Source organism: Hippoglossus hippoglossus, chromosome 6 (assembly GCF_009819705.1).
Source record: "Hippoglossus hippoglossus isolate fHipHip1 chromosome 6, fHipHip1.pri, whole genome shotgun sequence".
Lineage (NCBI taxonomy): Eukaryota > Metazoa > Chordata > Actinopteri > Pleuronectiformes > Pleuronectidae > Hippoglossus > Hippoglossus hippoglossus.
In genome coordinates, this window is record NC_047156.1 from 21,320,833 (window position 1) to 21,347,505 (window position 26,673).

The following is a 26,673-nucleotide window of genomic DNA, read 5'->3' on the forward strand; positions in this document are numbered from 1 at the left end:
GTTTTCACGAGTGTGTTTCATCTAAATTATACAAATTGTTGTTTTATTTACCCTAGAATGGGCCCTTTATATTTAAATACTTTATATTTACATCAGGGGGGGGGGGGGGGGGGGGGGGGGGGGGGGGTGGTCCTCTCTATGTACGCCGCCATGTTTCTTGTAGTAGCCCAGACTGGACAAACTAAACACCCTTTGAGTTTTTATGAAAACTGAAGATTACCACAGGTTCTCTTTCATGTTGGAGGGGGAGGATGAGGTGAGGGGTATTCAGCTGCCACATGCAACTTCACCACTTTATGTCACTAAAGTCTACACACTGCAGCTTTAAAGACAAGCGATAAAAATTAATCTCAAAACATTGTTTCAATCGAATTTATCAGCTGTAAAATAACATGTTTATAAATCATTTATTTAAAATTGTGTTAACTAAACATATGATTTCATTATCAGTTTTATTCAGAACAATGTAAGATTTAATTTGTTGACAATGCATGTATTTTAAAACCATTTCAACTTTAAACAATGGTTTGAATTGATAATTATTGTTTTTTATCAATAGCTGTTGGTCCAAATTGTTCTGATGCATGAGGAAAAAAAGTATTATTCCAAGTTTGACTATTTCACGTTTGATTTAGTTGGAAATGTCTCACAGAAACCCTTTTTCACATCATAATACCAGCATATCTGTGAATTGCACAGCTTCTGAAAGTCTGAAAAAAGAATGCATAAGAGACCAACATGCGTTAGTTTTAACTGCATTTGAGGTGTATTGTATGCTGTCCTTAATTTAATGCATCTCACCACCATACACTGACGGGAGGGCAACATTGTTCCTGTGATATGCTTGCGACATTCCCAGGGTGTACCCTGCCTCTAGCCCAGTGTCAGCTGCGATTGGCTCAGCTGTTTGACAGTACATGTACAGATAAAAGGACACCAAGACGCTGCTGAAATGAAAAGTAGAGTTTTTTTACTTACGCTTCAGTAGTAATTTCAAATAGAGAACTTTGAGATGATGGTAAACGCGGCCACGCAGGCTCATTTGTACTTGTTTTGGTCCTGGAACTGGAAATCTTTGGTTTATTGCTAAATGATTAAACGGTTTGGTCCACTTTGTGCAGGGAAGAATGACACCTCTGTATTAGAATGAATGTGCAGGTCAGCCTGGAAAGATGTGGAGTGTTTCTTTTTTTAAAAGACATTTCAGACACATCTAGGAATCTAATAATTCACCTAAAACCATTGAGTAACCAAATCCTCAAACGTACCACAAAGATTCTGAAACATCCTTCAAGAAACTTTTCATGTCAAGGTTGACAAAAACATTAGGGGACATCTTTTTTTTCAGTTCAAGTATTCCTGAGAGTTCCCATCTGGTTAGGATTTTCATTCTTACAATGTTACAATGTAGATTGTGGTACAACTGCCTTTCTTGTCCTTCTCACTCAAGAGCGCCTGCTGCTGCTTTTTCATGGTATTCTAGATAAGGCACCTTAAAAAGGCAAAGAGAGGTGACAAAGGGCACATCACTAATCCCCCAGTGCCCTTTCTTATGATAACTTGTTGATATAAAATGTCGGCCATCAGGTGAGCTCAGTCTGTCTGGTTTGTGGCAGCAGCAGAGCCACCAGTCCTCCGGTCAGCAGCAGAGCAGAGACCAGCAGCACCGGCACGGCACAGTTCTTGTCCACAAACATCCCAAAGACCATATTACCCATGATCGCTGCCACGCGGGCCGCACCTGTGAAGAAGCCGAGAGCCGAGGACCTGAGAGAGATTAAGACACAGGAGATGGCAACTTGTGAGAATCTGTGCTGTATTTACTCCACTGTAAGATGAGCACAACTTTATATTCTATACAAAACTGTAAAGACGTAAGCAGGATTACAATTAAACAGGTGACTAGATTTCCACAAAACTTGGTAGAAGGATGTGTCAGGAAAGAACCCATCAAATGTTAGTGTGGGTCTGGATCAGGGGGTGGATCCAGGATTTTTTTTTCACTTTCTTTAACATTGCGAGATAGGACGTTGTTGTTTATTTTCGGAAATTGTCACTGTTTTCCCAGGAAATAATTCATGGATCTTGATGAAAAAAACAAACTGATTATGTATAAGTGTTTAAAATTTGGTGCAGTTTAATTTAATTTAACTGAGACATTGGGCCTTGGTGAGTGCCATTCTAGTTTGTCTATGCTTAAAATAAAGGAAAGAAAATACAAAAAACTTAGATCAGAGATACAAGCATGAAAAAATACCAGTAAAACCCAGTAGTTCTCTATAGAAGTATCTCATGTGACATTTAACTGACTTTTCTCCAATGTGACCTTTAACAATGCTTCCCGGTATTTTAGACTCAGATTGTTACATTGATTTCTGGAGGCCTGAAGAGCTGAAAGTTCAATCTGAGACCTTAGATTTATCTTCACATCCACTGACTCTCTTGGTGGTTAAAGAAACCCACAAAATCTATTTATTATGAATATACTTCTAAATTCACAGACCAAAATAAATGAATGCCATACTGTGTTTTCTTATAAAGATATGTGAACATTCATAAGTACTCACCAAAACCTGTGTGAAATCCTCAGGTCTAACATACATGTTAAACACATCTAGTCTCCGCATTAAACATTTACAAAGGTTATTTATTTTTTGAAGTTGTGAAATACATCCCTGTTTATCAGCCATATGTCTTTTTGTTCTTATTTTTGATCAAAATCTGCACAGGTTAACTTTAAGCTGCTTTCATAGACCTTGTTGAACTTAAGTTGAGTTTTAAGACGAGGTACCGTAGCTGTGTCGGGTAGAGCTCTGTTCCCACCACGTCAAGGGCGTTCCAGGCGATGACGGACACGCCACTGAACACACAGGAGAGGATCAGACTCTGGGCTTTGGTTTGGACCACATAGATGAGGAAGACACTCAGACTGGACACCACCAAGCTGCAGCCTGGAGACACAGCAAAGAAGGGAGGGATTTCAAATCAGACATCCAGTGTTAGCATTGACAGTGTAGCAGCATGACCTAGTGGCACTTCTCCATATGTTCATGCTGTAACAACATGCAGTTTCTGAGCAGCCGTCTGTGATAGAACTTCATTGACTTTAACCAAGTTGATGTTTGCACACTGCAAAATTGTTAATAATTTTTGCTTTAAATTTTAATATGTGTGGGTGGCTGCGTTTGTTTAACGCATGTAATGTGTCAACAGTGAATGTTAGCATCTGTTAGCTATATGGCCAGAGATTACTAACAGTTCTCCTGCTGTTACTACCCCCACCTGCCTGCTGCTCCTTCCGCCATGTTTTTATAACACGCAACAAATGCTGCGCTTTGAGACTTGACTTGATGCTGCACAAAAAAAACAGTCTGGGGTGAAAATATGCCAGCAGATTATTTATTACTCTTTTCTTTGACTGAATCTAGATGGGGACAGTAAATATGACACACTCTGCCCGATCCAAACAAAACAACTAAGGTTTCTTTCAGAAAAAATATTTACTCACCATTTGAAAAGACTTGTTATGGACTTGTCGTTTTTTGAAGCATGAGAAGGCTGAACATAATAATCTGACACTGACGAGAGTGGGTGTGAAACCCTCAGACAGGCACCGTAACACAAAATGACGAGCAAATGAAACAAATGAGGAAAATGAACAATAGACTCACACAGTAGCGACTTTCCTCCAGTGCTGTCCATCATTAGGATGGTGAAGATGTTGCCAGGCAGGTTTGATGCAGCGATGATGAAACCCTCCATATACACTGTCAGGTGACAAACAGATAAAGTGAGAGGTGAGGGTGAAATAAAGATAAGGCCATCAAACCATATTTTAAGCTCAATCATCCCTGTTGCATCTACAGCTTGTGCAGAATGCAGCATCTCACTTACATCCCTGCATTGGTTTACAGTTAAAGTACAGGATTGAGGTTCTTTCACTTGCCTGGCCCCCCTCATTGAGCAAGACATGTGCAATGTTGCCAGACTCAGCAAAGACCCAGAATAACAATCTGCGCCTTTTATTAGTGAAAAGGGGAACTTTAGAGGACATTTCGTGGACTGTCGCTGTAGCCAGATGAGATTACATTGTAGCGACTGCTCTCATGTGGCGGCTGCCAGCAGAGGTGATCTACTCGACTGATTCCAAATGCTTTTGTAAGAACCATTTATTTACACACACACACACACACTTCTAGACATAGGGCGGCCCAGGTTAAAAAAAATGCCAGAATTCCTGTATAATATTGAGCTTCATCTTCAGCTCTCTGTTCACCGACTGGAGGAAGAAGGTGGAGAGCTGACTGCAGTGAAACCTGCAGAAAGTCTTTGTTATCCCAGAAACTCACCCGCTGTCTTGACCGGGTAGCAGCTTTGGTTGTGGAGAGGAGATGAGAGGGACACGTTGGCACAAGGCGAACCGCCATCCTCCATTCTCGCAAACAACGCTGGGAACCACATCCACAGCCCATAGTAACTGCAAACACACACACAGAATGTATTAGTGTTGGCTTTTAATATATCTATCCTTATACAAGTCTCAAACATGTGCTAACTGTTGACTATCCTTTGATACAAAGTCTTATAGGCAAGTTGATAAAGAACATCATCTGTTAGAACACTTTAGCAGTTAAATCACAGGATTTCTAGTAAAGCTGTGGTGGATTTATTACATCAGCAGTGTTGATATGGATTAGAAAAAAAAGTCCTGATCTTGTATTTCTCATGTCTTCCTCAAACTGACAACAGAAGTATGAAAGAGATCTTGCTTCACTTCCCTGCAGATGCTGATGAGTTAATATGTGGAGAAGAAGATGGGATTTCTCACCCAAAGGCGATGCAGTAGAAGATGATGAGCAGAGTGATGCTCCTTGATTTGAGGGAACCATTAAACATTTGTTTAATGGGCGACAGGCCCTGCAGGTTACACCACAGAAATTATATCAAATGACACTGAGAAACAAAGAGGAAATAATTAATCAGCACTTATCTATAGGGGTGCAATCACAAAACAGTTTGGATCGGATCAGTTTTTAGTCACAGATCGGATTAGGGTTCGGATCAGAAGTTTCATAATGAACACAAAAAATGTACAGTTCCCATATTAACATAAAAGTTCTCTAAGTTAGTGTTCTGCTCTATTGAGTCCTTGTAGAGTTTCCTGCAGCGCTATTTCCCTCATGCTCCCTCGGTCTCTCCCTCTTGTCCATAAAATGTTTACCTTCCACGCAAACGGCACAAACTCATAGTTTCAGCTGCAGCCTTGTGTGTACTCGCGAGTGGCATTCAGTGCAGAAAAATTCAGTTTCACTCTCTAGTCTGTGGGCCTGACACTCTGGCTCTGTTGCAAGTGAGAATGAAGCACGTGGACCCGCTCTACCACCAAAGACTTAATAAATTCTGTGGGAAACACTGGGCTCATGTGCCGGTCCCACTGCAGACAAATCAGGGCGATACCACTTCATATGTGTGGCCATGCTAGATGTATTACTATTGTCATATGGCTTTCTAGTGGCACTATGTCTTCAGACCGTTTGTTTGTTCCACTGAATTAAAATATGCAATGAAATTGGTGCAGGTGAATAGGTGGAATAGGTGACTCCTGTTTCTCAACCTAATCTTGAGGCCTGATCTTATCTGTCCAAAACTGATTAAACACATTTTCTATCTCAGTTGATATGTTATGTTACAGTGTGCTTATTCATAAATACATGTGAGATAATTACACTATCACAAACTAAAGTTGGGACAGAAGTTGGAGACGGAGGACAGGACATTTAGTTCATTTTTGAAACGTAACAGCACAGAGAAACTATACACTCTGCACAGGAAGGGCAATTGGGGTCGAGAGCTCATGTTCTGCCCATGGGGCCCCACAGCATGTTGATCCGGTCCTGTTGCTACAGGTACCATAAATAACCACAACATTATGTACTAGTCAAACAAGATAAGGCTCCAGGTAACATTAGGGGGGGAAAGGTGTGTTTCTGCAGACAAACATCTCTTGTGATGTCCAATCATGGCTTTGTCCGGGTGAGTGACATTACCTTTTTCAAAATAATTGAGAGTCGCTCTCGATATGAACCCTGAGCTCTGGTCTCATCCACTTCTCTTTGCTTGGAGCTTGTACACAAACCGAATTCCTGCAGAAGAGGATCTACATTAGACTCATTACACTTTCAGTAGTATACAATATTAGAGGAGCAGTAAAAGAGATGTTTATTGCACTGTTTTTGTAAAATAATAATTCAACCTTTTAATGTAATATCAGTTGTGTCTTTTGTCATTCACATGACAAATTGTATTGTTCTGTCTTTGTACCAATACCACTGCACTTCTGTGCTTTATCAGTGTTTAAATGAAACAAAACCAGTTATATTTGTAGACACACCAATGACAATAAAGACATTTAGGACCAAAGGAGCAGTAATTATTTCATACCGGGAAAGATTTTGCTTTTCCCCTCATGTTCAGCTTAAACATCAATCTGAAAACATGGATTGCTTCTTTCTCTCGACCAGCCTGGAGGAGAAGGGGATACAAATATGAAAGACACATCAGGACAGAAAGATCAGGCTGACACAAACGTTCAACCGGTCTTTAAATACATACCTCCATGAGGAACTTGGGGCTTTCTGGCATTAGCTGCCTGAATACTAGGGCTGAGGTGAGACTGGGAATGGAGCAAAGCAGCACAAACAGTCTCCAGCTCTGGAAGTCCAGTGTCCCCAGAGAAAAATGTGCCCAGGTACTGGGAATCACCAGCCAGGCCAGACCTGCAGACATAAACTCTCAGTCAATGGATTTAATTGTGTCTTATGTCAATAGTGCCCAACTGTTAAATGTTCCCTCTCTTCCTCATTTTCCACTCAGATGTGCATGATGATGTTACTCTGGCGTCGCATCCCCCTTCTGTGATGCTGTCACTGGGTTTAGCCAAGATACATTTTGAGAGACACCGAATATCACTTTATAGATCAATTTGTAGAGACTGAATATGAAGGCTCAACTTAAATAAAGAATAGAAATAAGATGGATGATGTTGGGTTTGGTCACTATCCTGTATCTCTACCTTCGCTATCAAAGAAACTCAAAAATAAAAGAATAATAACAATAAAAATAATAACAATAATACAGAGAAGAGGTTAAATAGAGGAAACAAAGCACATTATTATTGGAGTATTTTCCAGTTTCATAACAAGAGCAAAAAGTGCTGGATTCAGAGTTAAACCAACACTGTATATAACCATAATCTCTTTTTGATTATTGTGCAGATGAATAATTAGTATGAGGAAATCCCAGAACATACACGTCCCCTAACAAGCCGGTGATTTCTTTTATATCTTGGTTAAAATAATGAGGTGCTACATTAGGACTCATCAGAACTAGGATCAATGTATTAGTAAATTAGAAACTATTAGAATACAATGGAACATGATCTGGTGATGTGTTGATGCTACATGACAGGATACCTTTAACACTTACTGAGCAGAATTTTGTCTCAACAACATAAAAAGATATAACATGCACACCAAACATGTGACAGTTTTTCACAGTTGGTGGCAGCACTTTTATTAAATGACGTATCCTGTGACACAGACACATTATCACTGTCTCTTCCCACCTGCAGCCAGGATGTTTCCTGCCATCCAGAAAGTGGCCAGACTGCTGATCATTGCTCCTCTCCGCCGTCGGGGCATAAACTCTGAGAAGTACGAGAAGATAACAGGGATTGACCCGCCCACCCTACAGAAGAGAAGAAGTCAACATTTACCCTTAAGTTTTATTATTTGAAATCCAGTTAGTTTTGCCAAAACGAGTTGTTTTGGAGGTACATTTCAAAAAGTTACACTAGTTGGTCTAATGCTGGCACTAGCTGCGTATTTCCTCCACTAAGGAGGTTACGTTTTCACCCCTGTCCGTTTTTTTGAATTTTTGTTTTGTTTGTATGCAACATTACACAAAAACAACTGAATATATTTCTATGAAACTTGGTGAAAGGATGTGGTATGGGTCAGGGAAGAGGCTGTCAGTCTGACCAGCATGCAAACAAAAAAACAATGATAAAAGAAATTTAACATAAAAAAGTTAATTTAACTAAATATATATATATAAAACACACGCTCACCCTACGCCACTGATGATCCGCAGCAGCAGCAGGAGCCAGAACCACGGAGCCACACAGGCCAGACCTCCAAACACCCCATTAACTGTCAGGGACACAACCAAGACCCGGCGACGCCCCCTCTGGTCAGCCAAGTAGCCCCACATGTAGCCACCCACCATCATTCCTGGAAAATGGGATAATTAGCATATTATTAGCATGACAAGACGGTTATATAATATTTTTTCTTAAAAATAGGCTAACTTTCTGTGTTTTACCAAATCTTTTCTTAAATACCATGAAGAGTTATTATTGATTTAAATTATTTTTATTTTTCGGATGCTTGAGATGTTATGTCCAAAAATATCAAACATGTGATCTAACTCACACAATAATCTACTGACACTTTTAATTTATTTGTAGGCCCAATATTATAGTCATCTCTTTTTATTTTATAATACTGTGTCTGTTCAGTTTTGTTTCAGTCTATTTATATTTTGCTTTAGTTGTTTACTACAGTTCTTTTTTTATTTTTTTAGGTCACAAATGTCATAAGATGATTAAAACTGTTATTTTATATGTTTTTTGCATTTCCAAAAAGTATTACGTGATACCGATACCAATTTTACTGACCAACGTGCTTGCTTTCATTTTTCGAGAAGATCTGAAAGTTTATGTTCAGATTTTGAAAAATAACTAGTTCTTAATCTTTTTGTGTCCCACTGAGATTTTCATTTACATTTTAATGCCAGCGAGACAACTTTACTTTAGCAGAGAACATATTCAAAGGAACTATGAGAAAAATGACACAGTCCACTGGTGCCCCTTGGTTTTCAATAACTGCAGCCACAGGTGAACCCGCTCAGGTACGATAAGTGGTCTATCTAATGTGACTGAGATTCACCCAGGAAAATGCTGGCAGTCAGCAGGCCCATGTCTGAGGAGGTCAGCAGCAGATCACAGCGCGCCGTTGGCAGGAGGAAAGACACGCAGAGAATCTCCACGGCGTCGCTGGCGTTGGCCCAACCACAAACCACCAACAGCAGCCAGTGAAACAAACCGAAACCTGAGAGGCAAAAGCAAAGGAGTAAATTGAATGGAGAGAAGTCTTTGCGGAAAACAAAGACAAACAAACAAACAAACAAACAAACAAACAAACAGGCAAACAAACAATTATTATGCACCAAAGTAGAACATAACTCTTCACATTTATACTGCTGAACAAATATGTCTGGATGTACCAATTTAAAGATACAGTTAAATCTACAGAAATGTTTGTCTAAAAAGGTCTTTCATAGGTCAATCAATCAATATATATTTTGAAAAATGGCGACAATTCCCAAGATGTCTTTATCAAACCCTGATGACAGAGAAATGTAATTGAGACCATGTATGTGTTCGACAGGCTCTAGTGTTGACTGCTCCTTCTCCGGTTTACAGAGAGATCCAACAACACCCTATGTTGACTTTTCACCTCAAATATTATTTTACGACGCATGTTTCAGAGAATGATAACATTCCCTGACAATAGTAGAAGAGAGAACCATTGTTAGTTTACCTGCTTCCTCCATTGCTTCCTCATATGTTAATTTTCTCTCTGCACTTCCCCCGGCTTCATGTTTCAAGTCTGACCTGCACCTGTCAAAGATGATTTCACCTGTGATGCAACAAAACACACACACACACACACACACGCGCACGCACACACACACACACACACACACACACACACAAACAAACACACACACGCGCAGGTCAGGAGAAATGGAAGCTTGAGGCATATCACACACTCAACAGTTGCATTGGAGTTTTCCTTTGGTGCTGCAAATGGAGCTCTAGATAAAAGGTCAATGGTTGCTGATAAGGAAAACTGGCAGAAACGAGTATGTTTTTTCACGTGAGGGGAGAATCCATAAAACGTTGGTGCGCCCCTGGATCAGGGGGCAGCAGATGCAATCTGCAAGACACTGTGTTTTCAACATTGTTAATAATTTCTCAGAGAATAATTCCTGGATATTGATTAAACAACAACAAAAGAAAATTACTGTTGGACCTTGGCGGAGGATTGAGCTCTACTGTTTGCTACTCTAGTTATAACAGTTTCTTTTTTTTTCACCTGTCTTGCTTTTAAATGATGTTGTATTATTTCATTTGTTGTCTCAAACTTTGATTGTTTTCTTTATTTGTCCTTATTTGTAAAGCACTTAGGAGCGGCCGTCTTGAAAGGTGTTTAAAAACATCTATTTTAGTCAGCATTATATTTAGGATTTTTATCGAATTGAAATAACTGCAATGATTATTAAGTTGTGAAAATAATTGCAGATTAGTTTCCTATTGATCAGCTAAATAATGAGGCGACATCAAATGGAAAGAAACTCCAGAAAAGTTAACATATGTTTAGTTGCAATATTTAAGTAAATAATCAAGTAATAATATGTCAGGCAAGACCAGTGCTTGTAGATTTGTACAAGTTACTTTAGTGCTTGAATTAAAACATGACATCAGGGCTTGCACTCAGAGAACTGATTCACTGGTACGATCCGACGTGAATGCGGAAGTGATGGAGTGCCACACTTTTCTACCTTCGTCTGAGTCCAGCTCGTCCGGCTCCAGGTGACTTCCTCCGCCGAGCAGCAGCGGCCGCCGATCCTCCACATCTCCGGGCCGCATGTGACCAGACATCCCCCCCTTCAAGGTCGGATGTGTCTAATATGGGCACGGAGCTGTGTGTGTGCACATGAGCTAACTTGAGCTGAACCCCTGTCCCGGTCCACACCTCGTCTGTCCCATGACTGCTGCCGCTGCCCGGGTAGCTAACTACCGACTGAAGCTAGCCTGACGAGAAGAAGGGAGGAAGAAGGAGGAAGAGGAGGAGGACCAGGAGGACCAGGAAGTAAGAAGCCAGCGGTGGATTGTCCCTTCCAGTCCCGAAGCCTCCGCTCCCCTGCAGCCTGCCCCTGTTGTCAGTGCCTGGAGGTGAAGCTCCAGCTCGGGTGTGTAGCAGCAGCCCTGTTAGCCTCCGCGCTACAGCCCGTGTGAGCCGCTGACGTTACCTCCCCTTGTGTTTGTGGAGAAAAAAAGAAAGATAGAAGATGGCGACCAGCTCGGAGCGCAGTCCTCCTCCGTTCCCCGACTCCGAGGACCAAGATGTGCTGGACCCCGAAGACGTCGGAGGCCGAGACAGTGATGAAGAGGACGGGGAGGACCTCTTCCTCAGCCCGGTATGTCTGAGTGTTCGATCCCCGGCCTCTCGTTTGGGCTAAGTGACGTTTACTGCCGATGGTACTTAGTTAGCTAACCGAGAATGCTAATGAGACACTTTGAGCAAGTTTCCCTTTAGTTTGGCTTTTTTCACTGCATAGAAATCACTAAGAATAATACTGTGGACACGTGCAGCTCTAATGTCACTTATAGTTATTACTGCAACTTAAAGAAGCTCAGCTACACGGAGCTTTGGAACTGACCCGTTCGTGAGTTTCTCTGTGAAGAAGTCTGGTTGTGATGTGATCAGGTCCGTCAGGAAACCACATGACTCGCGAGAGATGAGACGATTACTCGATTCATTGATTAGATGATCGACCGATAATTAGTCAACCGATATTTTCATAATCAATTAGCTGTTCTTAGAGCTGCGGTGATAAGACGATTCATCTTCTTTTTTTTTAACGACAAATTATAAGCTGGGAATTCATTTTATCTAGACACATTTATTAGACATAAAAGTCCAATATTTGCTTTTTCTATTGTTGTACCTAGTAAATGATATTAGAAAACTGATCATATTTGTCATTGTGGAAAGAAAATAACAAATTAGTTGTTTGCGATGTGGGAATTACATTTTTAGACATTTTACACTATTTATACAAACTATTTAAAAAAGCAAAAGTAGCGAAACTGCAAAATGTTATCCGATTATATATCATAGTCCCATTTGAAGATGTCAAGATTGGCATATTTGACAATTCATAAATTAAATTAAATAATTTTTAGTCACAGCCTTGAGTCCAACATTAGCGTATGTCTAATAGATGGAGTCTATGTCATGTAAAAGCACTGTTTGTTCACAGCTGTCAAATGTGAGGATTTCATGCTCTTTGTGATTTTAGATGGTTGGTTATTTGCGGTGTCGCCTTGAAGTCCAAGATATAATGATGGGTGTTTTTGCCATTATATAGATCAATCTATATACAATAATTCTCATTTTTAATACAGTACCCGTTGGGTAAATGATTAGTTGATGTTGTCTGTGCAGAAAAAATCCAAAAAAAAGAAAAAAATCTAAAACCAAAATCTGGTCCCAAAACCAAAGTCCTCAGCATGTGTGTGTGGGCAGGCCATGCATATAGAATGTAAAGTAAACAGCGGTCTAATGTCAGCGATCCGTGAGGTTTGACGGTGAGAGCCGACATTATCAGGGAAGTGTTTCTGGGACTTCATGTAAAACACTGAGTTGAAAAAGCAGATACCCTTTTGAATGAGAGTCAACAGTTGGCTCAGGCTGCCTCCTGTCATGTGAGTCAGCTGTGGTCACATGGTCAGTACCCGGATGTTTTCACACAGTCAAGGTTCAGAGGAAAGGCTGCAAAGTTGCTGTCTTTGATTTTTTTTGCGAGCTGGACTCATTCCTGCATGGAAAACGTCGGTCAGCATTTCTGGATTTGACATGTAACAGAGCTTCTAGCTGAAGTCACGGATGTTGCTTCAGCTATAGAGGTGACGTGAAACAAGCAGCCCAATTCACAACATATGGTTTCCACCGTTGCTCACACTACGTACAGAACTTGTTTAAATCTTCATATCCATTAAAACTTAAAACCACTAAAGCCCCTTTTAATCACAAGGAGTTTGTGGAATGATTAATCCTTTAGTCACTGACTAACGGTATTTTGAATTAATCATATTCATCATTTACCAGTTGTTCCAGTCACTCAAATGTGATGTCTTTCTGCTTCACTGTGTTCAACATGATTGAAAAAATGTTATGTATTCTGGTTTATTGAACAAAAAAGATGAGCAATATTCTGACTATAGACCTTATTCTGAACAATTGTTTCAATTTGGATGCTTGTATAAGTTGCTAATAGATATTCCATTCATATTCTTGTTTATATGTTACGGAGCGTAGCTTGATTATGACGTCACACAGTTGGTAACCGCTGCACAAAATGCTGTGAAAACTCCAATAAGACGTTATAATGTAATTAAGACAAATACATGTCTGCATAATGCAACTAAGGTCAGAATATTCCACACGTCTTAATTCGATAATTGCTTATTCTAAGAATTACCTTGTTCAGGTTTAATCAGAAAATGCGGTTTACATGAAAGTGATTTATTCAGATATATATTATCTTTATCTGGTTAATATCAGAACATTGCTGTCCATGTAAACGTAGTAATTAAATCATCACCTTGGGCTCAAGGAAATCATTATAGCGTTTTATTTTTTACTATCTCCTGAAATGTCTTTTTTTTTTTATTGATTAACCAAGATATAACTGACAGATGAATTTTAGTTACAGCCATATTCAAATACTTTTCCCCCTTATCTCCAGAGCGACACTCCACTGGTCGACCTGGACAACACACTGCCTCCTGCCAATCAACCTATTGATGTTTTAATGACGCCTCCCTCAGACATCATGAGCGATCTCTTAATCGAGCCTGTCAGCAGCCAAGCAGAAATCAAATCGGCAAGTGAAGTTGTCAGTGAGCCCTCGGATGATTTTGTTGACCTAACAAACAACGTAACCGAAGAGGCTGCTGACAATGTTGCAGCTCAAGACACGGCTATAATCTCTTTAGACGAACCCTCGGATGATTTTGTCGACCTACTGGGAAGTGAAACTGAGGCACTGCAAGAGGAAGTTGTAATAGTAGATGCCCCTGCTGACACAGCAACGGATAAAAGTGAAGTGACGGGCAGTGATCCAGATCCACCTGGCGAAGGAAAAGAGGAAGTAGAGGAAGCTTCCACTGCTGCAGTTTTTGACATCATTGGGGATTCAGGTGGTGAATCAGACAGCAACACACAACAGCCACCTGGCATTGCCACATTTGTTGACCCCCTGGTTGACCTCCTTAGTGATACACCACCCGCTGCTGAGGCCCAAAAACCCAGCATGGCAACAATTGACTTGTTCAATGAGGAGGAGGAGGGAAGCGACCTGTTTGCAGACCCGCTGCTGACTACATCTGACTACAAGCAGCCGCAGAAGAGCCTCTTCGGTGAACCCGACGAGGATCTTTTTGGTGAGCCGCTGGGTGCCACTTCAAAGAAAACCATCAATAGAGAGCAGAAGGACAAAACGGTCACAACCAAAGCTGCTGCTGTTGGTGGTGGCGTCAACATAACTGGGCCTCTGCAAGAGATCAACCCTGCAGAAGCCGGGGATATCTTCACCGAAGAAGCCTTCGCCACTGCGCCCAGTGTCAGCAACACCAGCACCGTCAACTCCAAGACCAACGGAGTCCACTCTGAAGAGGAGACGGACATCTTTGCTGGTGGGTCCATTGTTTTTATTCTTTGGTTACACCGAATTTTTGTGTATGAATGTGAAAGTAGGAAAAGCTCAGGTGATAGTGATGGAATTAACTATTGGGACTCAGAGTTGTTATAAGTGTAATCAGGAACAACTTGGCTTCACTTACTCTGCTAAGTCAACATATCTGCTGTGAAAACACTATTATCAAACTGTTATCAGAAACTATGCCTTCTCTACACTGCTACAGATGTTTTTGAACTGATAGTTTCCCCTCCGTTAAAAAAACAAAAACTGCCCACACGACCTTTGTTATGCAGCAAAGTTCGTTTTGCACAGGCTGCTAGTGTCACCTCAGCAAGAAGGTTCTTGGTTCGGATCCAGGTTTGGCCACAGCCTTTCTGTGTCTAGTTTGGATGTCCTCTTCTTGTCTGTGTGGGTTTTCTGTGGGTAATCCGGCCTCTTCCCACTGTCCAAAGACATGCCGATTGGGGTTATGTCAGGTGGAGACTCTAAATCGACTGTTGGTTTGAATGTGAGCGTAAATGGTAGTTGTCAGCCCTGTGATACACTGGCGATACACTGGGTGGACGCCTCTTCTCGCCCAATGTCAGCTTGGATTGGCTTTTGTATCACTGGGAATATTGTGTGCACCTTTTAGACATGGTGACTCCTTCACCCTTTGTGGGAGTTCTGCATAAGTGATCAGTTTCAATGGTTACCGTCACAAAGGAGGTTATGTTTTCCCCTGTGTTTTTTTGTTATCAGGATTATGCAAAAACTACTGAAGCAAGTTTAATGACATTTTGTGGAGTAGTTGGGCGAAACCAAAGGAAGAATGCATTGAAATTTATTCCAGATCTGGATCAGGGGCAGATCCAGGAATATTGTTTTAATTCTTTCAACATTGTGATACAACAATGTATTTAACATTTTCATTAACTTCTCAGAGAATAATTCATAGTTCTTGATGCAAAACAAAATCTGGAACTGATATTTGAGTGTGTGTATTTTGGTGCGGCTTTATCGGATTTAAGCGTAATGTTGGGCCTTGGCGGAGGTGTGTGATTTACTGAGTGACATTCCAGTTTGTTATTTGTTTTGTCCGTCTGAGGTTGGATTGATTTTCAAACAAGCATTATTAGCAGTAAACCAGTAGCCATCCACGGTTACATTCAAAGCAAGGTATTCACTTAAAAAAAAAACTCAACAATGCACAATCAAACAGGAAATATGAAAGTAAAAAATAGTAGAGTAAAGAAACAGTTTTGCTGATCTTCTAATTTTTTGTCTTGATGGCATTATTAGTCGGTTTAAATTACAATACAAAAGCATATTTTTTAACCTCATCAATCTACATGCATGACAGGACTCATTTACGTTTAATATTCAAACCTTTTGTTATGAAACTCAATAAAATCAGGTGCCTCCTCCAATTTCTGTATTGATCGGACATGATTTGGAGAGTCTCTCTCTATAAGGTCCAACAGCTGAGTTTTGTATATTAGAGCTCAGAGACAGGATTGTGCTGAGCCACAGCCCGGGGAAGATTTCAAAAACATTTCTGCTGCATTGACGGTTCCCATTTTGCTTGGTCGTCTTTGACATGTGTCCAGTGTCTTTCATAATACTTAAATGGAGTTTTTTGGAACAGCCATGACTATTCCTAGAGCGGCTGTGGTAACCAGGAACCCATCGGCCCTGCTGACTGAGCTCCAGAGATCCTGTGTGGAAATGAGTGACATTTCCTTTATTGTAAACTTGCACTTTCTCAAGTCAAAACTGTAATGTAAAAAAGTAGTTTAAGCAAATTAGTTAAAATGTCAATCAAAAGAAAATATAATCAAATAAGTTTAAAAAACGACAGGCTTCCTCCAGAGGCATTTAGTTGTATAATGTAAATAATTGTGTGTAAATGTGAATTCATGCTTAGACTTATAAAGAGGCCAGGGCGGTCTAATAAATAAAGCACATGTGCACATGTTTCCATACGGAATGGGATGACCCACATCTGGCTTCTTCAATTTCCTTTCCTCTCTAACAGAAGCCACAGTGGAACTTTCTCTTGACAGCCCACGGAGCGAGAGGAAGAAGGAGGTGACGGCCAAACCGTCTGCGCCCGCCCCCTCGCTGTCAGCAACTGCCAGCCTGGCCAAGCCCCAGTCTGCTGCCCTCGAGGAGGTACATACTAGATATCCAAAGCCAGATTGAAACTCCCACAGTGACCACAACATAATGATTACTGAAAACTGTTGGAGCTCAATAAGTTTCATTTTCTGTACATCATTTTATTAATTCTAAAGATGCCTGGGGTATCAGATTTTTGATCTGTAATTGGAAATGTAAGTTTGACGGCTCTTTTCGACCACCTTGACAAATAACCCGAAAACAAACAAAAATCTTACACTTTGACTTTCTGTTCAATATTTGTTTCAGATGGATGAAGAGGAAGAAGAGGAGCAGGAAGACAAATTTGAAATCTTTGTCTCTGTCAAAGACCCTGAAAAAATAGGTGAGGTTTATTTTTTTTAAATAAAATGTTTAAATAATCTATTTGGTTTATTCAATTTATTGCAATAAACATACACATTGTTTTGTGCTCTGTAAACATCAAGCAAGCAAAAGATTATTCTGAGGTCCTTGAATGTATAACTTCAAAATGATGAAAAAGACTAAATAACCAAGAAGGTGAGACTACTGTAAAGTACCTGTAGGAGCCAAATACAGGCGTTAGGTTTAAATTGTAATTCTGTTGTATGAGCACTGGGTGGCGCTGTGGTGCACGCAGCACAGGTATAAGGGTAGGTGACTGTGAGTTGTTGTTTTGATCCCTGAAGGGCAAACGGTTTTTGACCGCTGTCGTGAGAAATGGATTTTTCTCACGACTAAGCAAATAAATGGATGTTCTGTAGCAGACGAAGTGCTGCTGAGTGGGTGCGCCCACCTCATACATTTGCATGCATAAAACAAGCAGAGAGCGTCAACCAGGTTACTCCGGGGTTGAACAACTCAGTAGCTCAAGGATAAGCTCCTTTAACAGTACCAATGATTATAACCCACATGTAGCTTGCATTGAGTAATATTCTGTAAGTATTTATATCAATTTTTGTCCTTTTTTCTGCACCAACTCAGTAAATGTTGTCTATTTTTTTTCAGGTGATGGGATGAATGCTTACATGGCCTACAAATTATCCACACAGGTAAAACTGTCATTTCACTGAGAAGTTGACCATCTTAAATCAGAGGAATTCAGTCTGGTTAATCATAAGATATGTGGTAACTGGTCCGTGTATTGTTGAAGAAACGCCCGTGCACTGTTCTGGAGAGGCTAATAGAGATTGTGTCAGAATTAAAGTAACATCTCAAAGATTTCACTCCTGGTTGATTTGGCAGCACCTGTAGTTACTGTTGCAAGTGTGGTTTAATAAAACACTGTTATCCGTTTTTTTTAAATACATATTGCAATACTTTAATCAGCGGGACATGGACTTCTCCATTGTGTTACCTCATCGAGAAGTAGCGACTTCCCAGACATGTATTCAAATGAAATGAGTGCCACATAACTCCTGTTACACACATGAAATATAGTGAAAACTAAAAGGGAAGAAAACTGTCTCTTTCAGACCACACTGCCCATGTTCCGCAACAAAAACTTCACAGTGAGGCGACGCTTCAGCGACTTCCTCGGCCTCTATGAGAAGCTTTCTGAAAAGCATGGGCCAAATGGTTGCATTGTGCCTCCGCCGCCAGAGAAGAGCATCTTGGGTAGACTGACTGCCTAATTCCTTTCCTCACATTTTCTCATATACTGTAAGTGTGAATTTAATCTCCTGTAGCTGTTATAATGGATGTTGTCTTGCACAGGTATGACAAAGATGAAAGTAGGAAAGGAGGATTCCTCATCTGCAGACTTCATTGAGAGAAGAAGAGGTGCTTTGGAGCGGTAAGAAAAAACAACAAGTCCTGTCCCACAAATCTCAAAGTTACTCTGCCCCTACAAGCAAGATAGTGAGATTTCTTTCCACAATGTAACCATTGAACAGGTACGTCCAGAGGGTGGTAAATCACCCATCGCTTCTCCAAGATCCAGATGTCAGAGAGTTCCTGGAGAGAGAGGAGGTAAGATGAAACTGAATTTGAAGAACCTCTGGACTTTCTTTAGAAAACAATTGTTTAGTTTTTGTTTTGCCCAAAACACTTTGAAATATTGTTATCTTTAAGACTGTGACACTTCCACGCCCACAACTAAAGCATAAATCAAATTCATGACGAAATCTTCCCTTTTGGCAAAGATTTGGAAGAGGGATGAATTATTTCTCTGCCATATACCTACAATTGATTCTAAGTGTATTCACAGCTGGTGTGTGTGTTTGTCTTCAGTTGCCCAGAGCGGTGAGCACCCAGGCTCTGAGCGGCGCCGGCTTCCTGAAAATGATAAACAAAGCAACGGATGCTGTCAGTAAAATGACCATCAAGATGAACGAGTCCGATGTGGTGAGTTGAGCTGTAAACACACACTCCTGCTGTTCACAACATTTTCTGTTCCTGAGTAGCCCTTAATGTAAAGATGAAATCTGCATGTTTCAATCTGAACATTTGAACCTCACAGTTAAGGGGAGATTCACATGACTCATTAGCATCATTCATTGTACTTAAAAAGTTCAGCTGTCACACAATGTAATTCATGATAACATTTAATCTGGTTATTGATCCACTGTGACATAACATGTGAGTTCTGTGATCTGTTCTCAGTGTTAGTTGCTGTAATGTCAAAGGGCTCTGCCTTCACTGACAGTATTTAGACATTGAAGGCTGTTTTGAACTGTGAACAGTGCGTAGGGGCCTTGTTGTTGGAGATGTACTAACAGTTTGTATTGCTGCAGTGGTTTGAGGATAAGCTGCAGGAGGTGGAGTCTGCAGACCAGCAGTTCAGGAAGCTCCACGCTCTGGTCGAATCCCTGGTCGTCCACAGGAAAGGTCGGTTCTCTCCAACTGGTGACAGATACTCCATCACATAACACCCAGTCCTGGTTATCTGCTAATCATATTAGATTAGTGCATCTGTTCAAATCTTTTACACTCTGACATGTCTTTGTCTCCCTGAAACCTTCTAAACATCCCATGTGCAGTGTCTCCTGCTCTTTAAAGAATATTGTAAGAATTGCAAGTATTGACTGGTGTCATAGTCATTGCTAGTTTTTCTGAAACCCAAGCTGAGAAGAGTTATCTCTGCCACGTGGTAACTTGTGGAATGTGTTTAACATTTGGCTTCCCATCTAGAGCTGTCCTTGAACACAGCGAGCTTTGCCAAGAGTGCAGCCATGCTGGGCAGCGCAGAGGACAACACGGCTCTGTCCCGAGCTCTGTCCCAGCTGGCAGAGGTGGAGGACAAAATGGAGCAGCTACACCAGGACCAGGCTTCAAACGACACCTTCAGCTTCGCCGAGCTCATCGCTGACTTCATCCGTCTGCTCGGAGCCGTGAGGGTAATGAGAACAATTTAATATGGAACTAATCCAAGCTGATTTTGCACAGTGAAGTATTCATTTTTCAAATAGTCAAATAAAAACATCTGCAACAACAACTGCACACCTTCTCTATGTTGAGTCTTCTGTAAAATATTGAAATGTCTGAAAGGCTCATCCCGGTCAATTATTCTCGACCCACAGATAATTGAGTTGGACTCAAACTTTCAGTATTCTTAGATACTAAGTTTACAAAGATACCAGCTGATATATGCAGAGTAGTTAGATCTTTGCACTGGTTGCTACATAAACTACAATCTCAAACTCCAAGCCTCTCTATCCGTCACTGCAGTGAGGTCAAATCTGCCATTTTAATAGTAGTTGGTTTGAGTCCTGGCGAGGACAATTTTATTTTTAGATGAAATTCCACTTTTAAGTGAATCATAAAATCAGACAAGCATGGGAAAGTTAATTAAATAACTTTAAATACTTTACAAAGTGATGTATGAGGGTGTATTTTCATGTTTGCTCTCTTTTCACTTATCTTAGAATAAATTTAAGATCTAAATAAATAAATTAAACTTCCACATATTTCACAAGACACATTATTTTTGACAGCAAATAAAGGCTTGACAAAGTTGCCCTAAAAGGAATCAGAATCAGCTACAGAGCTAAAGTAAATAGAGCTAATGTAAACATGGAGTGATCCTGTGAGTGTCTGTGACCTGCAGGGGTCGTTTGATCACCGGATTAAGTCGTGGCAGCGTTGGCAGGACGGTCAGGCCATGCTGCAGAAGAAGAGGGAGACCGAGGCCAAACTGCTGTGGGCCAACAAGCCGGACAAACTGCAACTGGCCAAAGAGGAGATCGCTGAGGTACGACACAAAAAAATCAAAACAGTGAAAATAACTACCTTAAAGTGCTGGGTTTGATGAAGGGGCCCCTTCGAAGGGCTTCACTTATACCAGTGATAGAAGTTCTCTGTTGCTATGACGGGGAGGATATTTTTGGGTATTTTGTCCATTCCTGCGTTCCATTCACATGAATGGAAAGATTTTTCCATCTGCTAATTATGACCAAATTTAACATGAATGTCAAAATAGGATAAAGTGATGAAGATCAACGGTCAACTCTTCTAAATACTGAGATTCTGATCATACTTCGTGCAGCCTTACTGGTCGACAGAAGCATCCAACTGCAAGGCAGGGATTCTTGTTACATAACCTATGGGGGCGTATGATGAGGGCGGGGAATGAAGCTCTGTAGAAGTAGTTCATTCCTCCGTCAAGGCCCATCAGTCATCAAAGTCCTCAAACTAAATGAACCGAGCTGGGCTCTGGATCTGTCACTTCCAGGGTTGTGTTCTGTGCCTGACAAAAGTGGGAATGAAATATTCATTCTGCCTGATGAGAGCCAATGGGTAACAGTGTTTATAGCAAATAATGTGAAATTGTTAAGTGATTCATTTGTTGATATTTTGGCACAAAGTTGCTTCCTCAACTCACAACTGTTCTTGTCCACAGTGGGAGGCCAAGGTGACGCAGTATGAGAGAGAGTTTGACAGAGTTTCTGCTACTGTGAGAAAGGAAGTCATTCGCTTTGAGGTACAAATATTTATACTCTCTATTGTCTGGATGACACTGAACAGCTGAACAGGTTTGTCAGTACTTTAATATTTAACATTTTCTCTTACAGAAAGAAAAGGCCAAAAATTTCAAACGACAGATAATCAAGTACTTGGAGTCTCTGCTTCAGTCTCAACAGCAGGTGAGAATTTCTCAAGATTCAACTAGAATGGCACTCAGAGCATGAACCTCCGCCAAGGCCCAACATTCGATTCAGTCAAGCTGCACCAAACCTCACATACTCATAGATATCAGTTCCATAAACATACCTGATAAATTTTTTCCTCTAGATGCATGAACTATTCTCTGAGAAATCAATGAAAATGTGGAATAATGCCCTATCTCATAAAGGAAGTGAAAAAAAATTCCTGCATCCGCCCCCTGATCCAGATCTGCACCGATTTTTAATGGGTTCTTTTGACTCATACCACTTCCACTACATTTCATGATAATTTGTCCCGTACTTTTTGCAAAATCCCGCTAACCAACAAATGGAGATGAAAACATAACCTCCTTGGCCGAGGTAATCATCTGTGTAAACAATTCTTTAAAAAAAACTTAAATAAAATGGCACAAAGAAAATATGGAGAAGGTTCGAACAGCTGAATGTAATGTGTGGAAAATGTTTTCCTAACCCAGCAGTGTAAAATCCATACATCTTTCAAAAAAACAAATACTCGTGTTTGAGAAAATGGATCTAATAGATTTTTGCTTTATGTCCGACTTTGACTTGTTTGTAAATTCTTTGACGATATGTCTGTCCAACCATTAACCGTCTCTTACCTGTCGATTATAAATGAACCTGACAATGTTGACTGTTTTTTCTTTTTTCTTTCTCCAGCTGATAAAGTATTGGGACGCTTTCTTACCAGAAGCAAAAGCAATCGCATAATCCTCGAGCACCAGCCTTTTGGACGACGCAACAGGCTGCCTTCTTCTTATACACTTTACCTCTTTTGCCTTTAAACCAAGGAGAACGCGTGCATTGTAAAGGGAGATACAATCAACCTGTTTTTTTTAATCACCTTTAACACAACGGCTCTGTATCCTATTGTATTAATAATTGTATATTTCCATATAACCTTTCACAAATATTTTCTTACTAGATGAAAAAAGTATGCAAATACAAAGATACGGACGCTATGAGAGGAGGTCAAAGTGTAGGTGAATGATTCCATTGGTTTCCACACGAGGAGAAGGGAAATGAGCCGAGTGCGTCGTCGTTCTCAGGATTTTCTCCCTCACGTGATCAGGAGCTCCCTCACATCAGCAGTGGTTAATCGTTTACAGCGCGGCCGCTCTCTCATCACTTTTTTCTGGGGACCCAGATGATGAAAGTGGCCAAAAAACCTATTTTTTTTTTCTTTGCTTTCAAATGATTAAAAGGGATAAAATATCAGATTGATATATACGAATTGTGAGGACTTCCACCTGGTGGATTAACTTTTCTTTTTTCAGATTTAAAATACTATTGATGCTGAGGGGATTGGGTGTCGGGTGAAGAGGCATTAGATTAGTAAACTCTACAGCTGTGGGTTGCATCGTACTGTTGGTGAAGCTTGTGGGTTTAATGTTGTCGGATTTGATTTAAATCATTGTAAAAAAAAAAAAAAAATTACACATTTCTGTGCCTTTTTCAGTCTAAATGGTGTTTTTGTCTCCAGACGCCAAATTAAATCTGAAAGATGTAGAGATGATGTTATTTCCGCAGCAGCCATAATGACATGAGTGTCAGTGCTGGGGTTTAAGAGTGATACTGGTGTTTTAGTCACAGTTAAGTCCGTTTACTTCTGTTTGTTCTTCTTCAGTTACTTTCTTAGTTGTCGTCAGCGTCTGGGTTCACATTGACCTGCGAAGACTTGAAACTTCTCACAGCGACGTCACGTCTGAGGCTGATGTCAGAGACGTGTCCTCACTGTGTGGATTAGTCTGACCAAGTAGAGCCGTGTGTAGCCTCATGGATGTGATGCTACTTCAAAACATGGTCGGGGGTCAGGTCCTAGAATACCAGCGCTGCAACTAAGAATATTTTCATTATCTGTTATGTTGTTGATTAATTGATATTTTCATTTGTTTACTCTATAAATACAAGATCATAAAAAATACAAAGTATCCCAGAGCCATGAAATCTTAACATTGTTTCATCAACATCTTTCCATAACCCAAAGATGTTTAAAGGTCCCCTGTGGAGTTTTACCAGGAATTTAAAGAGTTAAAGAGAAGTGATTTTTTGTTGTTGTTGTTGTGGGTCTTTGTTTTTTATTAGTATCTCACACAGAGACGTCCTGTCAATGGTTTCACATTTTCTCAGATTGAAAGCTGCCAAGAAACACAGCAATGTGCCAACACAGGTGGAGAAAACAACTCTGAGTCGACCACGACGGATCTAAATAATTTAGCTTTCTTGCAAAAAACTGGTGAGAAACCATGAATCTATACGCAATCTTGTTTACGAAACAATCCACAGGGCACCTTTAAATCTACAGATATGAAATGGAAAAAAGAAGCAAATCAGCACTTTTGAGAAAGTGGTAACAGTTTTGGTATTTTTGATTAATTTTTGTATGACTTCAATGATCGTTTGAATTTTGAAATACATGAATCATTTCCTCACTAAGCACTACTGACTGCTTTTTGTCCAATTGGCAACAGCACGTAAAAAAAAACCCTGGAATTGTCCTTTAAAAAGCACCAGAGCTGCAGATGTTGGCCTGTAGACGTGAAGAACGTAACGTACTGATGTCACAGTGGACCTATCTCTGACGCCTCAGTTTGACAACTGAGCTTCAACATCAAACAGTAACAACCTCGTGACGGGGCTGCCATCGTATGATTATTCCAGTTTTAATTTCACATTTGCAAACTTTAAACTGAAACTGTGCAGCCAAACACTTTGTATCATTTGTTGTCTTTAAGGCATCACTACACTTGCAGACATTATTTTTGCGCTGTGTTTTTGGTTTGTGTGTGTGTGACGGTTCGATTACAGGCTTGTTTTTTTTTCGTTGTTGCATCCTCATCCTCTGTCATCACTTGTCAATGTCAGCAACGTGCACTGTCATAGAAACATCTTTTAAAACAAATCAATAAAAGTTGCACTATTTACACTCTAAGATTTCAGTAAGAACTTCAGTCGTCAGTGTCTTATTTCTCCCCGGATCTAAAAAACCTGTTATTCAATAGAGCCCAAAACTGATCTTTACATACGGTGGCTCTTACTGTTTTGTATTTCCTGCTGATCACTGAGAGGCTGATAAAGGTCATCAATAAACTCCATTAAGACCTCAACAAATGTGAAATTATAATCCAAGCAGAAAGCCCCAAAATCATATCTAAAGTTAATTTTCAAATGCTGAATGATGAAGACATAGCAGTGTAAAACAATTCAATGACTCATTCCAGATTATCTATTAAGTCTTTATTCCATAGATCAGAGTCTATGGACTCAACTGTAGAAGTTTCAACTGTAGAAAGTTTCAACTGTAGAAACTCCTCTCCACATATCTTGGTTGAACATGAATCAAATTCAAGAGATCCTTATAAAAAAATAAGATAATGTCTTCAACCATCTAGTTTCTGACGGGCTAATGTTCCAACACATTTTAACAGGTTCACTTCTCTGTGACGTTTTTTCATTTACAGACAACAGATTATTACATCATGTAACTTCTACCAAACCAAACCAGAAACAAAAAGCCAGTAAATCTTTTTAGGATTAAGATAAAACAGTACGATTAGTCCATCAAGAAAACAACATTCACGCAGAAGTGAACCAGTTACAATGTGTTGGAACATGTCAGATATTAGATTGTTTAAGACAGTATCCATTTTATTTACAAGAAAATCCAACCATAATGTTTTTCCTTAATCCTAAAAAGATTTGCTGGCTTTTACTTTCTGGTTTAGTTCAGTAGAAACACAGGATCCTACATGATGTTATGATCTATTGTCTGTAAACACAAAACAGCAACATCTTAAGAGTCCTTGTTTTTTAACCTGTTATGATGCCAACAGTATTTATTTATTTTTTTTGCCTCCGTGCTGACGACAGCCTGAGGCATCATGTTTTCAGGTCGTCTGTACGTCCCATTCTTATGAACAAGATCTCAAGATCCACTTTAGGGAAATTCTTCATATTTGGTAAAACAGTTTACTTGGACTCACGTATGAACTGATTAGAATGTGGACGTCAAGGTCACAGTGACCTCACGAAACGTTTTTACCTTGTGAACGTATTATTTGAAGAACGCCACAAATGTTCAACTTTAAACTCTGATTAACTGATTAGTCTTTGGTGGTCAAAGGTCTCAAAACATGTTTTTGGCCTTTTGAACAAGTCTCAAGTCTGTCTTTAGGGATTTTCTTCAAATTTTGACCAGTTGTCACTCTAACTGATTTGATTTTAAAGGTCACAGTGACCTTGTTAAATTATATAGACTGAAACTTTACTGGTTTCACCACTGGTGGTATTTCTAGTCTTAAATACAGGACATATACTGTATGTTTTCACAGGCTGAGTAGTACCACCCATGATGTGTGAAATCAGTAGTCAGCTCTCTGATGCCTCTCACACACACACACACACACACAGTAGCAGATTTGTCTCAGCATTTATTAAAAACTATTTACAATACGATCCATCACCATGTGCAGACAGACTTGATTTGCACTTTGCTTCTCTGAACTTTGACACTGAGCAGCAGCAGCAGCAGCAGCAGATAACTGCGACACATGACGACACCACACACAAACTTTCACACTGTGCCGCTGCTCGCTCTGTCCACAGTCATGTTCCATTCTGCTTTCACACGTTCCTGCTCCAACTAAGAAGGCAAACTGTGAAGATGGACCGGAACTTTAAAGAAAAACAACCCTACGTGTCCTGTAACATGAAGCAGTGTAGAAATATCATCTTCACACATGAGGCACCCAAACGACAGTCTCATCATCACGTGACAGTTTGCTACTTGCTGAAGCTCGATTTGGCAGCTGGACAA

The 26,673-nt window shown here is 40.2% G+C and overlaps 2 protein-coding genes across 2 annotated transcripts; one reads left to right on the plus strand and one right to left on the minus strand.

Moving 5' to 3' along the window:
- Positions 1–948: 948 nt before the first annotated feature.
- On the minus strand, positions 949–10,820 carry sv2 (synaptic vesicle glycoprotein 2). Its single transcript, XM_034588984.1, has 13 exons — positions 10,687–10,820; positions 9,663–9,761; positions 9,009–9,170; positions 8,129–8,291; positions 7,625–7,746; positions 6,613–6,776; positions 6,442–6,522; positions 6,048–6,143; positions 4,829–4,917; positions 4,350–4,477; positions 3,672–3,767; positions 2,792–2,951; positions 949–1,767 (listed from the first exon to the last, which is right to left on the minus strand). The coding sequence occupies exons 1-13, from the start codon at positions 10,784–10,786 to the stop codon at positions 1,584–1,586; spliced, it is 1,644 nt and encodes a 547-aa protein (XP_034444875.1). The 5' UTR covers positions 10,787–10,820; the 3' UTR covers positions 949–1,583.
- snx1a (sorting nexin 1a) lies at positions 10,629–24,166 on the plus strand. Its single transcript, XM_034588965.1, has 15 exons — positions 10,629–11,325; positions 13,660–14,608; positions 16,631–16,767; positions 17,023–17,098; positions 17,743–17,786; positions 18,210–18,351; positions 18,451–18,529; positions 18,630–18,705; positions 18,967–19,080; positions 19,470–19,563; positions 19,867–20,072; positions 20,783–20,926; positions 21,575–21,655; positions 21,747–21,818; positions 22,518–24,166. The coding sequence occupies exons 1-15, from the start codon at positions 11,197–11,199 to the stop codon at positions 22,566–22,568; spliced, it is 2,394 nt and encodes a 797-aa protein (XP_034444856.1). The 5' UTR covers positions 10,629–11,196; the 3' UTR covers positions 22,569–24,166.
- The last annotated feature ends 2,507 nt before the right edge of the window (positions 24,167–26,673 follow it).